The 16,016-nt window shown below is 37.8% G+C and overlaps 1 protein-coding gene across 1 annotated transcript; it reads left to right on the forward strand.

Annotated features, from left to right (window-relative positions):
- The first annotated feature begins 1,463 nt into the window (after positions 1-1,463).
- LOC149016142 (pesticidal crystal cry8Ba protein) lies at positions 1,464-15,793 on the forward strand. Its single transcript, XM_089157261.1, has 23 exons — positions 1,464-1,702; positions 2,066-2,131; positions 2,255-2,890; positions 4,384-4,637; positions 4,771-4,842; positions 4,987-5,121; positions 5,248-5,366; positions 5,473-5,769; positions 7,085-7,172; positions 7,256-7,361; positions 7,454-7,567; positions 7,971-8,134; positions 8,225-8,339; positions 8,678-8,902; positions 9,006-9,196; positions 11,885-12,052; positions 12,150-12,255; positions 12,648-12,785; positions 13,116-13,277; positions 13,358-13,558; positions 14,088-14,282; positions 14,361-14,432; positions 14,777-15,793. The coding sequence occupies exons 1-23, from the start codon at positions 1,589-1,591 to the stop codon at positions 14,927-14,929; spliced, it is 3,891 nt and encodes a 1,296-aa protein (XP_089013387.1). The 5' UTR covers positions 1,464-1,588; the 3' UTR covers positions 14,930-15,793.
- The last annotated feature ends 223 nt before the right edge of the window (positions 15,794-16,016 follow it).

Below are 16,016 nucleotides of genomic sequence, written 5' to 3' on the forward strand. Positions count from 1 at the left end.
AATGAAGTGTATTATTGAACAAATTTAAGAGATTTTTTTGAGGATTATTGTTAATTTAACATATTTTTTAAGATGTCTTTGGTTTTGGCTTATCTTGGGGTGTTATTCAAATTTTAGTCAATTTTTATTTTTGTCATCACTCCTACCCTATGTTGGAATATCATAAATTTAACATGTGACCTTTTTGCCCCTACCAATCATTTTTTTTTATAGAAAGAAAATCTTTAACCACGTTTAGAACAAACATCCAAGTTCATCCAAATGTGGATCGTATCTCAAACTAAAACAATAATTATTTATTTATTTATTTTTGTTAATACTTAGGATTCTAAATCTACTCTCCCCTTTAATCTCAAAATTATCATTCACGTGCTTGAAACTCTTTGATTCTACTGCCCAAAATTACCTTTCCTTAGTCACTAAGGCACCATAGAGGCCCTCATGTGATAAAACAATAAAACAAATGTAAGCAATCGAGGCCAAAGAAATACCGTATTTAACTAAAAGGAAATGATCCAGATACACCCTTAGTTGTATTCAAGGTTTAAAGTATTGGTATCGAGTATCATAATGATTTTGAGAGATGTATCGTCCTATATCGAACATTGGATCATATTGGTCAATGTATTTTAGTGCAATTCAATGGAGATACGTGTCGAATATCATATCGGTCAGGTGACTTTAAGAGATGTATCTTGCGCGCTCCTCGATTACAGGAATGGAGTGTATTATTGAATAAATTTAAGAGATGTTCTCGAAGATCATTGTCTATTTGACATAGTTTGAGATTTAAATTTGTTCGGGTTAGGTTACGTGCATCCTGACTATTCTTAGTGGGTAACTGTTACATATAATTTAATTATAAGGAGGGCTTCCTTTCTGATCTGGAGAGATTCAAACTCTAACTTCCTACGCGAAAATGTTGGTCTTTTGCCAACTCTGCTGCTTTGTACTTTTACTTTTGTGCCCCGCTGATTAAAGGATTTTTACTATAAGGCAAACTATAAAGGCCTTCATGAAAAGAAAAACAAAAATAAAATAGGGGCAGTTTGGGTATTCGAAGTGGAGACTGGAGACAAACCGTATCTCCGGGTCTCCTCCTTGACTATTGCTGCTGCTTCCGCTGCAATTGAAATTTGAAAAATGAGAGACGATGGGATCCACCATCATGCATATACCCATGAAGACAGAGAGAGAGAGAAAAATCAAAATACCTGGGGCCCACCATAATGCCCATAACCATGTGACTTGCGTCTTATTAAGCGGAGGCTATGGAAGCAAAAGCGTTCTCCATCACTCCCCAAGCCCCAATGCCACCGGCCCACGAAAACTTTCGACCGTTATAAAAGTGGCATATTCCCGCTTGCCACGTCAGCTTTTGGTTACTATTCACACCGACGGCGTTCCATCGTGTGCTTTATTTCCGGATATATATTATTCATTTTTCATTTTTTTCTTTTTTGTATTTATAGAAGTAAATATTTAATCTTAAACGTTCTTAGAAAAAAGTTATTAACAGCTTTAATATTCGGATTTATTTATTTTCTCATCTATTTCTTTCCATCTTTTGCTTTTTCCGTAATTACGAATGTTTTCAAATATTAAATGCAGTGGGAATCCAAAACAGAGAAAGCGAAAGGTTTTGCACAGAGAAGGGGCCAAAGCAGAGAAGAAAGATAACACTAACTGGCAGAGATTGCAGGTTTGGAGAAGTTTTTTTGGTGGGGGAAGTGTAGCTGCAGGCTCTTCTTCCACTCTTTCTCTTCTGAATAGTAACTCGTTTTTTTTTTCTTTGAGGGGTGAGATTAGGTTTTGCGTCTTTTTATCAGTTTTTGGTTTCTTAGTTTTGTTTTTGCTTCTGAGAAGCTTTGGAGTGTTTCTCGCTTTAACAGCTGCGGAAGAAGAATCACATTTTTTGATATTTGTTTTTCTTGCGGTGATTTCGTGAGTTGAATCTGCGGATATCGAGTAGTATGTGTGAGTTAATTGTAAAAATCTCCTTTTTTTTTGTTTGAAATTTTCTTTCATTTTTCTGATTATTGAGATTTATGATCTTCTTTTGTAGGTAAATATTCCTGAAATCATGTTCACGGAAGGTCTTGATAGTAATGCCATTAGATGGATTAGAGAGGTAAGCCTCAGGTGTTCTTTTTTCTATTGAGTGGAGCGACTTGAAAGGAGTTCTTGTTGACCAGTTAGTTCAGTGTTCTGCTGGTTTTCTGATTTTTAGTTGCTAAGTGTTAGTTGAATTTAGGGTGCTGGCTCTAAGCAGAGGGAAGCTCGATTCACCATTCCGAGTCAGAGGTCAGGATTCGATCCAGGTACCAATATGAGGAACGGAGGCAGGGGTTTTGGTCTGCCGCCTCCGTCGAAGTTCAGAAGTGGACATTTACCTTCGGGCGTAATTCCGGTGTCGAGAGCTTTACCTGGTGATGCAGATGATAGCGGTTCTGGGTCTGATATGGATGAAACCACAGATACAGAAGAAGATACTTACGGTGGGCGTTACTCATTGGATTCTTCTCCGCAACATGACTATGTAGACAGCCGGATTCCAAATGGTGGTGTCCACCGATACACCAACCCTTTACAGAGGCAGGCACATTACGCTAGCGATAACATGTCGTCTGATTTCAGTTCATCAAGGGATACGGTTCAGCAGAGACATGGGCATGTTGTGGACAGACCGGGAGTGAGAGGCGGTCAGTACCCAGTTGCTAATCATGGCTACACGGAAGAAGAATCATCTGATTCTGCTGAAAGCTCAGACTTTGCATCTTCAAACGTCGGTAGCAACAATGGACCTGTGCCCCATCGAGGAGCTTATGCTTCAGAGAGCTTTTCTTCTACTATCCCTTCACAACCGAATGGGGAGGCTGCTGCGGAAAGGGTTTGTTTTTACTAACTTGGTACTTTTCTTTTTTGCTTCTATATATATATATATTGATGTCTATACACGGCCACCCATGTTTTGTGTTACTCCATATAAATTGAACATGAGCAACACTCTTGGTTTCTATAGTTCTATTGTTAGTTACTCTCTCTCTTGAACCCCGATAGTTGGACGTTGATGTTGTCTGTTTGAAAAACACAATACAGTCTTCAGTTTCTGTGGGAAGTAAATATGCTGTTCTGTTTTTTGATTGTGTATAAAACAATAAAGTTATAGAGTCGATACATTGTAGTGGACTTGTTAATTGTTATTGGGCCAAAAATGTGCTCTCTTGGATGGTTATTATTATATTCTTTCTTTTGCCAAGGGGAATGGTCCTTGTAAAATCCATCTAATTACCAAATTCCTTTGGCTTATCCACAACATGCGTTTTGGACATCATACCTCTTAGGTTTTAAATGGTGCATTGTCTTTGAAGTGGAGGGCAACACAACAACAATTGGGGTTGGCCAAACTTTTATTCCTTAACCCATATTATCTTATCTTTTCTACATCATTGCTGAAAAGGAAGTTTACATTTATATGTAGAATCCATATGGTTGTTTACAAGTTGCACTTTAACGGTAATAATGGGAATTTTGTAAGTTATGATGGTTTTTGAACTTAGTTCATTGTTTATTATTTACTTAATAGAGACCTTTTACACTAGCAATGGTCTCAAAGTTGCCTGCTTCTCAAGAAGTACTTCTATTGCCACTCTTGGGCTTTAGACTCCAAAAACAGAGGAGAAATTTGGGTTTGCTTATAAACATTGTCAATAGCTTAGGTAGATTGCATGGATGAAATTGGTAGGATCTGTTTGGTTCAGGTGAGCAAAGGGCTATGCCCGGTACTTGATTGCAAGATGGCTTTGGAATCTTGGATACCTGTTATAAGTTTACTGCATTTTTGGAAGCATAATATACTCTCAATTGCTCAACTACTTATTATGTTTGAGTATTCTTGCTGATGTAAATACCATCTAAAACTATATTGTTGATTCTTCTGCTTATTTCTATATAATTTACTTATCTAAAGGCAAGATCTGAGGTCCTTTCTCCCAATACTTACAGGATTCTATTGGCAAAATATCTGGACCACATTGCTTATGCAAAAAGTATTTATGTAGCATTTTATGAGCCCCACATCAGATCATTTTTTTCTAAATCTAGCCTCAATTTTTTGATGTGTTTAGCTGCCGTCATGGGTGGGGGGGGGGGGGGGAATTTAACTAGGCAATGAATTAGATATAGTGGGTTAAGAATGCTGAATCATGTCCTCTGGCCCAGGTGATCTTTGAGTCGGAACTTTCTCTAAACTTCGGTTACATGCATGTTTTGGGAGCCATGTTGCGGGCATTGTTTGCAGTGGACCAAGGGGCCACTTCCTTGTCCCATAAATAGGGATGTTTGTAAGAATTTTTATTGCATAGCTAAATACCATCTTTACAGGATTTTCATGTAAGAGGAGTGTGGAATAAGAGGATTACTGATGATGAAGTTGCCAGTGCACCTCCGATCTCTTCATCTGGTCATGAGTTAAACCAAGAAGATGAGGAAATTTCAGTTCCTAAAGCATATCGTACACCCTGCAAGCCAGAGTCAAATGGTTTCTCAATTGGCAAGGACCCAGACATGAAAAGCATGTCCACTGGGGATGCTGCCCAGAATAATGCCGGAAATAGAGGCCCTGACCAGTTTGTAAGGTTTGTACATTTGCTTTCCTTGAGCATTCACAATGCTTTTTGGCATTTGTGATGCACAGCACACAGAAGCATATACACTTGCTGTTATGTTGTGAATAGAAGCACAAGTTATTTCCTTCTTTCTACTTCACAGGACTAATGAAGCAGTGGATGCTGCTGTACCTTCAGCTTTGTTACCAGCTCGTCTGCCTACATTTCATGCTAGGTAAATTTAAGCAAGTCTGAGACTTCGGTCTAAGTTCTTGATTTCTGTTGTCCTGCTCCTCACAATGTTTATTATATTGGTTTGAATTTTTCCATTTGTATTCTTGATCAACTGTTCTTTTGTTTTTTCTTCACTGGGCTTCAGTGGACTAGGCCAGTGGTACACAGTGATAGCATATGATGCATGTGTTCGGCTTTGCCTTCATTCATGGGCCAGGGGTTGCATGGAGGCTCCAATCTTTTTGGAAAATGAATGTGCACTGCTGCGAAGTGCATTTGGGTGAGTTATGGTGTTCTGTGCGGATTTTTGTGTGTGTTCTTATGTTGATTCTAATGTTTTTTTCATTTGAGTTTGGGATGGTTTGCTATTCATACTCCTGACTCCTGCATTATTTTTATTCTACAGCTTGCAACAAATTTTGTTACAATCAGAGGAAGAACTATTGGCAAAGCGTACAGCTGAGCTTGCGAGTGACGTAGCTGCTCCAAAACCTAAAAAAATAATTGGTAGAATGAAGGTGCAAGGTATTAACATTAACCCATTGTATGTTCTCATTATGTCATTTGCTCTATAATAAGGAGTGGATTTGGAGACCCTTTACCACCAAACTAAGATTTGCTTACTGTGCAGTACGCAAAGTAAAAATGGCTTTGGACCCACCTTCAGGCTGCATATCAAGGATCCCAACGATAAAAATGGAATCTATTCGGTATCGCCTTTCCAATTTACAATCAACACTTTCCGCTGGGTGGGAAGCACTTAGAAATGTTCGTGTGGTTCCTCGTGTGCCTGCCAATGGTTCTTTTTCACGGCATAGTTTGGCATATGTTCAGGCTAGCACTCAATACATAAAACAAGTCTCAGGACTTCTAAAAATTGGGGTGTCAAGTTTGCGCAGTAGTTCGGCATCAAGTGAAGTTGTTCAAGGTGTGTTGTTTCTGTTTGAAATTTCTAAGTAGGGATGAAACCCTTTTGCATCTGTTTATTTGCAGGAAAATATTGTGGTGGGAATAAAGTACTGTGATGATTTCGTAGTTCTCTATAATTTTGAATGCATTTTGTTTGTGTTTTTTATTGTGGTGGCAAATCTAACTGCTTAAAAAAGAGAGTCAGAATTTGTCTGCTTATGTTCACACACATTTTCCCACCCCATTCTTCTCAGAAACCCTAATAAATTCTGTAGGTCTCTGAGGAGAAGAGAGAGAAAAGTGCTTTATCATGGTCCAAGAGTAAATTATGACCCCTTGTTACATTGTTGCCAGTTCTCCCTTGAGCTACCATGAAATAGTGGTCTGCAAGCAGCATGGTTGAAAATTCAGTCTCGTTTTGGTCTCTTGACCAGGTTGAGACAACCAAAATCTCAGCATGAGAGTGAACTGTTTATTTATTTATTTATTTTTTGGGGGGGGGGGGGGGGGTGGGGTTTGGGGGGTTATCATTTTGGTGGGTAAAAAATGTCCACGCTTGGTTCCCGAACATTAGGGGAAGCTTGTTTAAAGGCTTTTTATATTTTCAAATTCAAAAAATAAAATAAGATTGAGGTTGGTGTTTTGATCTGCACCTTTGGATCACCATCAATGTCAAACCCGTATACAATATTGCTTTTTTATGAATTGTTCAAGTGCTATGAGACATAATTGGCAATTAAAACTAGTAAATTATGCTATAATGGGTGACAATACAGAATATTGGATAAATTATTTAAGAAAAGTTAAGTACTTAAAAGTAAAGACTTCAATGTACCAATGTGCATATATTACTTAGTCACCCAACTGAAGTATAGTGAACAATACATGTCATACAGTCATAGATCCAGCTGCTGGCATTCATGGGTCCCCTGAGCATTAGCCATTCATCCAATGAATGTCAGCTTTTGATTTAAACTTTGATGCACTACCTTTCTTCCAGACAATCAGAATATTATGAGGTTGAGATTTCGTGCTTGTTCAATTCATAGCCATGGCTACAACTTTCTTTCATGGGGTGAAGTTTTTTTTTTTTTTGGGGGTGGGGGTGGGGGGGGGGGGGGGGGAGGGGTTGGTTTAGAATAATCTCACAAATGTGGTTCGACAAGTTTTACCCATGCATGAATTTGACCCATTATTCTTTCGTTTACGTGGCAAATGTTCATATTGAACATGTGGCATGATGCTAATGGGAAACAATTCTATATGATTTATACTTCCTAACTTTTACCTTGTTTGGTATTTAATCAACTTTTTGCTATCTTGCAAATTATCAGAAACATATTCATGTTCATTGAGGCTGAAAAGTTCAACCGAAGAAGAAGCTGTTCGAATGCAGCCAGGATCTGGTGAAACTCATGTATTGTATGTATTCTTTTGCCTAAATATGACTCTTATTTTGGCCTCTTCTCCGGATGTAACAACATTGTTTCTTGCTATGTGAGCAGCTTTCCAGATAGTATTGGGGATGATCTAATAATTGAAGTCCATGATTCCAAGGGAGGGTACTATGGCCGTGTCCTTGCTCAGGTGGCGACCATATCTGAAGACCAGGTAGGAATTTTTAAATCTCCCTCCTAGCTCTTATTATCAGAAGGCAAATTTGTGTGTTTCAGGATGAAGGCTTATAAATTAATTCAATGCAGGGAGATAAACTTCGTTGGTGGTCTATTTTTCGTGAACCAGAGCATGAACTTGTTGGTAGGCTGCAACTTTACATCAACTACTCGACAAGTCAAGATGAAAATAGCCATCTGAAGGTACACATGCTTAACCATTTTTGAAGGTGCTTCCAGCTATATTTCTTATATTTGGGGCCTGGAACAGTGTCACTAATCTGTAGGAATATGTAGCTTTGTCATACATGTTGGTGATTCGGAGACCAATATTTTACATGCTTTGCCTGAAAATTTCAAGAGTTTACTTTAGAGTTAGATCTGAAAATTGTATTGGGCAATTAAACCTGACATTGGATGGTGGGATGTCCATATTGGCAAATTTGGAAAGTTATTCATTTCAGAATAGTAGCCCGATAGAGCACCCCAAATGTTACTTTAAAACTTAGGACTCGTTGAAATGTTGCTCTCAGAAACTTAAGGCACCTCCAGTGCTACTGCACAAAAGTAGCTTCATGATATTGACCCTTTTTGTTTTTGTTCCCAGTGTGGTTCTGTCGCAGAAACTGTGGCTTATGATCTTGTTTTGGAAGTTGGAATGAAGGTCCAACATTTTCAGCAAAGAAATTTGTTGCTGCATGGTCCATGGAAGTGGTTACTTATTGAATTCGCTTCCTACTACGGAGTTTCAGATGCATACACCAAGTTAAGGTATGGCTGTTTAGCAATGTAGTTAATGCTTATATTCCCACTGTGGAACTTTAGGTGTTTTATGGTGTTTTAATGTCCATTGGTTGTTAGGTATCTCTCCTACATCATGGATGTAGCTACACCGACAGCTGACTGCCTCTTCTTGGTGCATGATTTGCTATCACCTGTAGTGATGAAGGGTAGGAGCACATTGAGCCATCAAGAGGTATAATCTTTTCCGTTACATTTTTACTGAGTGGGTATTATGCAGCTCCATTATATGACAGATTTAACTTCCAAAAGGGGTTGTTGTCAATTCTGGGGAATTACACAGGATTGAGTTTTGTGTTGTAAATTAAATTGATGAATTCTTTGTGTTCTTCTGGGTTTGCCTTGAGATCGTCTCTTATGTATCACTTGTCTAGTACTGATGTGACTTTTCAATTTGTCATTTTAATTATAGTTGGTTCATGAAGTCTTGTATCTTTTTTTGGAACTACTGGGTTTGGGATCATCTTAAATTTCTTTAATCATGGTTCAATTGATTGGTATTTTCTGGAGCAGAACCGTATATTGGGGGAAATTGAAGACCAAATTGAGCAGACACTTGCTTTGGTTTTTGAGAACTATAAGTCCTTGGATGAATCCTCGCCATCAGGAATGATGGAGGTTTTCAAGCCAGCAACTGGATTAGCAGCTCCTGCACTTGAACCCGCTGTAAAGCTTTACAGGCTTCTTCATGATGCACTTTCTCCAGAGGCACAGTTGAAACTCTGTGGCTATTTCCAGGTTTAGAAATTTTATATTACAGAGACTGATGTCTTCTATTTGGCATAAATCTACCATATGTTTGTATTATGTTCTGAAGTCCCTATTGCTGCTTAATGGTCAGGCTGCTGCAAAAAAGAGATCAAGGAGGCACCTGGCAGAAACGGATGAGTACATAGCAAACAACAGTGAAGGCACACTGTTGGATGCTTTGACACTTACAACTGCTTACCAGAAGATGAAAACCCTTTGCTTGAATATAAGAAATGAAATTTTCTCTGATATTGAGATCCATAATCAACATGTGCTTCCAAGGTAAGAACATCTTCTATTTTTGTTGACCTTTACATCTAGAGTCAAAAGCGTAGAATAATATTGTAACTTAGGTCTTTTATTTGCACATTTTGGAATTGTGTGTTTTGCAGACATCACCAATTGCCATGAAGTTGTTTACATGTATTTATTTTCTAGATATACAGCAATATGCGATATCGTTGGGTCTGGAGACAATGAAAGATGTTAACCCCACTGTTGTTAGAAATGTAGAGGTGCGATGGCATTATTATAGAAACACTACAGGCATCCTCCTAACTTTATGCTTGAATTACAGAATACTCCATTCTGTTAGGTAGACCTTAATATTTTCTATCTCCAAAACTACCCTTTAGTATATGTGACATGACCCTAATCCCTTGAAAACATTCAAAATAGTGAAACTATCCTTCTCATTTTCTCCTTCTTCAACGAACTCAACCTCGCCTGCAGCTCCTTGAAGATCCAGAGCTGGATGATAATCATCTTATATATTTCCTTGATTTTATTATGCTAATGCTTTATTGGCTAAAAGACTGTTGAAACCTTATTAGTTTTTTTAGCAGTTTCATCCCATAGGGGATTATGATGATATGTTTTTTTTACTTTTTTGAAAGCTTTGAATGGTAAATTAGGATTAATTTTCTCCTGAGTCGTAGGGTTTTAGATCATGCCAGTCTGAAGGGGAGTTGCCACGTACAAGGATTCTGTGAATAGGAACTATACAGAGCAAGTTATTTCCAAATTCCAACGTCTAGTTTTATTCCAGCACCTGATCCCTACAGGGTCGATTTTCTGTAGCGCACTATTTACCTTTCCTCCAAAACTGACATTTATCTAAATTGAGAAGCAAATATTACGTTGGGCCTTATGCTGGCAGATGCAGTTTCAATTGGCCAAGAGACCTGAAACTTTCCAGTCCTTTCCAGATTAGACAACTGAGCATATCGTGCCAAGGCTTTTCAGCTCCTCATTTGAGAAGACAACGGCTGGCAATGTTTATTTGATAGAAGTCTTAGGCTGTGGATTTAGAATCATTTGGATCAGAGCTAGATCAGGTAAATCATTTGAATCTGGAGTCCCTGAATCGAATGACCAAGGAATCCAGTGTAAGGGTTTTTTTTTTTTTGGGGGGGGGCGCTAAAGAGAAAAAGGCGCGGGGGCTGCAGAGCGCAATGAATATATCAACAAAGAATTTGTGGTGGTTATACACTATTAAAAAAAATTATAATAAAAATAGAAACTAGATTCTACTTTCAGCAGCTCAAGATCCTTTTGATTAACCCTGTTAGTCAATGATGTCTCACTGTACTTGTTTGGATGAAGCTTTGATTCTTGTAGCTGCAGGTCTCCAATGTTTGTCAATGCTTCTCTTAGATGTCGTGGCACATCATTTTTGTATGAGTGCCTTGTTGCCGTCATCTTTTTGAACCCTCAACCAACTTGGTTTGTACAGGAGCCATGACAACTATGGCATGGCTCTCATATATATATCTATGGTATCGCATTGGTTGGCATATTTCTCCTTTCAACCACTCATTAATCATTTTTAAGATATGATTAAACAGATTAATACTGTGGTGCATATATAATGTTGACGTAGTGAAGCATCTTACTGCTTGGTCAATCATTAAAAAGACACCCAAAAAACAATTTATATTTATGAATGGTGAAACTATATTCATACTTTTTTCCCTATGCTTCTTGTTATGGTTGTCTGGTTATTCATCTACATCACACTTTCAACCACATGAGAAGGCAAGAAGAGGATATGATCGGTGTATGTTATTTTTCTTTAATGGACTTTCTTTTGTAAAAGATTTAACTGATACAGAGTAGTGCTCTATCTAAACTTTGAACAGTTCATGATGTACTCCTGTAGTCAAAGAGTTGGTCTCCAAGACTGCCAACTTTATCTGTTGCTATGTTTACACATTGAATATAACTAAATTGGTCAAACGAAATGCCTTCCACCCAATGCTTTTTTTGGTGTAAGTGTTGGTTTTTTTTTTTGGTGGGGGGGGGGGGGGGGGGAGGGTTTTGTATGACAAGGAAAATGCTCCCATGGATTTGTAATAATATTCATCCTTGGAAATGCAATTAAGCAATAGGAAAATGAAAAAGAGAGATGGTCTATGAATCGGTTGAGTTAATGGTTGTGGTTACTGGTACATACATTGTCTGCTGGCTCTTGATGTTCACCTTCATTTTGACTACATAGTTTCTTAGTAAATATTTTTATAGGCATGGTTTCCTTCAAACATCTGTACACTAAGGTCGATGGAGGATCCTTGGGTTATGAAGAATAAAGGGTTGGGGATGTTGGTGGAGTGTTGGGACCGAGGTTTATGTGAGAGGGCATGTTATCACAGTGGCATTGGAGGAACTTTTCCCCTATATTTATTTATTTGGAAGATCTTTGCATAACAAGGTTAGTGAAAAAGAAGATGCAACTTGCTTTATTGTTGTTTGAATATAATCCATTTCTTTTCTCAACAAGATGAACCTTGTCATTACTCGTGAAAATACACAAGGATAACCTACTTAACATGTTTTTATTGAAAATCCAATTGATCCATTACTTGAATGAGCTTACAGCTTGCAACTTCTTTTCTTCACCACTCTGTCTCTTATTTACCAACTATCAAAAAGAGTTCATAATATGTAAGTCTTTTTTACCTTTTCTTGCAGCTTTATAGACCTTCCAAAAATTTCATCTTCCATTTATAGTGTGGAGCTTTGCAATAGATTACGTGCATTCCTTGTTGCATGCCCTCCGACTGGCCCATCGCCTCCTGTTGCAGATCTTGTAATTGCAACTGCAGATTTTCAAAGGGATCTTGCCAGCTGGAACATTAAGTAATTTACTCTTGACTTTTACTCAATCTAAAAGCTTAGTCAAAATTTTATTAGTCATTCCTTTCCATGTTTCCTTCTCTTACAATTATCCTTTCAGTCCTGTCAAAGGAGGAGTCGATGCAAAAGAGTTGTTCCACTTGTATATTATCATCTGGATTCAAGATAAGCGTCTTTCTTTGCTTGAGTCATGCAAATTAGATAAGGTAAGATGTCTTTCCTTTGTATTATAAATATTACACTTTGACTTTGAACAAAAGTGGAGCTACGTGGTATCAGTATTTTTCTGCTTAAAGAATTTACTTCTCTTGGATCTAACAAATTCATATTCCCTTGGGCTTGTCTTTTGTAATTGATGAAGTTCACTGTGATTCTGAGGCAATTCATCAAGGCACTAAACATATCTGCCTGTTAGTTTTTATGCCTTATTACTATTTGGAAGACATGCACAAAAATATAGGCCTGTTTTGGAACTCTTCCTTCCGGTTTTATTATGTGTGGAAGCATTTTATAACTGTTCTGTCCTCAGTTTAAATGTGAAGCTGTTAACTTCTAGATATTTTTATTTACTCTATTCTCTTCAAAAATTTCCCTGCAGATAAAATGGTCAGGTGTAAAAACTCAACACTCCACAACTCCATTTGTTGATGATATGTATGACAGGTTGAAGGAGACCATGAATGAGTATGAGGTTATCATTTTTCGATGGCCAGAATATACCTTTGTTTTGGAAAATGTAAGCCCAATTTCTTCTCCTCTTCATTTATCTATATATCAAATCTGAAGGGCATGAGTCATGTGGATTTGACCTTCCAATCTGGTCAATTTCTGTTTTCGGCTACTAGCTCTTTTACTGTATCTTTTTTCACCATGGACCAAAGAAGATAGAGGGGAAGAGAGCAAGAGATACAGAGAGAGACTGCTTATCTCTTTTATGTTTCAGTTCAATTCTAGATTAAATGCTTTATAGGACTTTAATACTGTGTTATTCTCATTTGATTACTTTAGGTTAGAAGTGAGATTGCAAGGACTTATTGATCTGTTAAATATTTAATTTTGTGTGAAGGCAATTGCGGATGTTGAGAAGTCGGTGGTGGAGACTTTGGATAAGCAGTATGCTGATGTTTTAGCACCACTGAAGGACACTCTGACACCTAAGAAATTTGGCCTCAAGTATGTACAGAAACTGACCAAGCGCTCCCTGAACAGTTATACTGTACCTGACGAGGTTAGCTTTTCTATCTTGAATTCTTAAGTCTCCTATAATATATGCATTGTCCGGCCTTAAACACTGGCATCACCTTGCAGCTGGGAATCTTTTTGAATACCATGAAGAGGATGCTTGATGTGTTGCGTCCTAGGATAGAGACACAATTGAAGTCATGGGGTTCTTGCATCCCTGATGGTGCAAATGCTGTCTCTGGGGAACGCCTCAGTGAAGTGACTGTGATGCTGAGAGCCAAGTTCAGAAATTACATGCAAGCAGTTGTGGAGAAGCTTGCTGAAAATGTAGGTCCTTTCAAGAGCTATAACCTTATTTTCAGCACTATTTCTTCACTTTTTGTTTCTTGTTTTTAAAATTAGGATCAACTTGTCTAAGTTGGAACCATGATAATTATTTAGGAAGTAGGTCTTAGAGAAGATTTCTAACTTCTTAGCTACATAATATGTAAACTCATTTTCATAATTTTGCCATGTTGGACATAATGTGCCATTACCCATGTACATGTCTAGAAAGGAATAGCTTCGCTTTTAGGATCCTAATAGGTTTTCAGAACCGGTTCTGTGGTATTTGTCTCACCATGCTTATAACTATGTGGTTGTACCTAGTTCGTAAGAGAAATTATTATCATATTTATAAAAAATATACATAAGGTAAAACAGCGAGGGTACCTAGTTTTTGGTGAAATATGGAGTGTCCACACACATGCATGGTTTGAGCTTTTGGAGAAATTGCCACATTTCATTTTTTTCCACCCGGAATTGGTTCAATTATCTATTATTTTCTGAACGGTAATTTGTTTCCTTGCATCTTCAGACAAGAGTTCAAAGTGCAACAAAACTTAAAAAGATCATCCAAGACTCGAAAGAGACCGTGGTTGAATCAGATGTTAGGAGTAGAATGCAACCCCTGAAGGATCTGCTGACAAAGACGATAGATCACCTACACACTCTCTTTGAGACTCACGTGTTTGTTGCAATTTGTCGAGGCTATTGGGACCGAATGGGACAGGTATATTTGAGGCTTTAGCATGATGCTGTTCCATTTTTATGCTTTTAACATCTTGTGTTTTTCTCTATTTTGTTGCAGGATATTCTTAGCTTTTTGGAAAACAGGAAGGAAAACAGGACCTGGTACAAGGGGTCACGTGTTGCAGTGTCTGTATGTAGTCTTCCACTTTTTAAGTTCATACTAGTCTTTTTATGTGGAAGAATGTGAGGACTAAGGCAAATCAGAAAGTTCCACCGGAAACCTTCACATCCCTAGTAATGATGCACAAATGAAAGTTGATAATTAGATAATTGTTATAGGAAGTGGACTAGACATGGACAGCCAAGTAAAATCGATCCTTCTTGGTCAAAGCTGTCCGCAGTCATTTGATTTTCTAATAACATACAAGATGAGCAGGGCCTTGAGTCCTACATCATAAAATTCTTCAGAAGTCTCCTAATTTGTCTTGATTAGGATGTTGCCTTCAGTTGTATGACGTGTTTCGGAATGTGCAGGTATTGGATGACACCTTTGCATCACAGATGCAACAGTTGCTTGGGAATGCACTTCAAGAGAAAGACCTAGAGCCTCCTAGATCAGTAATGGAGGTTAGATCGATGCTCTGCAAGGATGCTCCCAACCGTAAGGACAGTAACTTCTACTATTAATTCTATTAAACATGTACATAGAGAACAGAAAGAGCAATAGAGTTCAAATTCATGGTCAAAGAACCCACAAAAGGATTTCTTTTTTGGCCTGTTGCAAGTGGATAAGAAAGAGTTACAGAGTTTAGCAACCTTCGCGTATGTGTGCTTATTACAGCGCATCCAGTCGTTTTGTCCAAGACTGTACAGAGATCATCTCGGCTGCCCAAGTTGATACATGGTAAAGCTGTTCTCGGAAGTTTACAATTATATAAATATATAGAGTAGAGTACTGAAAATAATCTTTCTACATTTCCTTCCATCACATCTTGCTGTGATACCTATTTTGTAATTGTATTGATCTCTTGGCAACAAGTTACAAGGTTTTTTTTTTATGGTATTATAGAAATCATATTTGTGATTATGGCTCCAATATGTCTGAGGCTTTTACCTATGTTGTCTATACAAGGATGAGTTGTAGTGATCAGAGGAAACTGCCAGAGCTGGTAATTTCTTGTTAGAGACCATGTCTCCTGTAGGTATTGGTACATGATGTTGGATTTGGGTTCTGGCCGATGAGGCGGTTTGGTTCTAGATCGACTAGTTGATTCAACAGAACATTTTTCCTTGACTGCAATACAAAATGGTTAAATTGTCAGGGTACTTAGGATGATCAGGCTGCGTGGAAAATTTTAGTGATAGGAATTTTTTTTAAAAATCCTACTGGTGAATTAATAAAAAGTTAGTAACTTTGATTTTTTGCATGACCCATTTTTCCCAAGTGAATCTACCCATTTTCCCAAGTGAATCTTAGTTTTGAAATTTTGCAGAATCTACATGTTCGTGGGTTGAAATTACATATACATTGTTTAATCCAAGCACATCCTTTTTGAATGAAGGGGAGAGAAGATTTAGATTGGATATGTATTATGAATCTAACTGTGTGTAGCGGAATTTTTTTTTTCTCATGTGGGTGAAGGATCTGAACTCTACGATTTATGTGCAAGAAACTTATTTCGACAATGCTTATGTTTTAATAAATAGGGCAAATTACATATAGACCGAATCAATTATGTTTACTACCCCTAAAAGAAATTAGTAATGCATCCCT

The sequence above is a fragment of the Hakea prostrata genome, chromosome 5, assembly GCF_041222555.1.
Source record: "Hakea prostrata isolate BN-2017 chromosome 5, UWA_Hpros_2, whole genome shotgun sequence".
In the NCBI taxonomy this organism is placed as follows: domain Eukaryota; kingdom Viridiplantae; phylum Streptophyta; class Magnoliopsida; order Proteales; family Proteaceae; genus Hakea; species Hakea prostrata.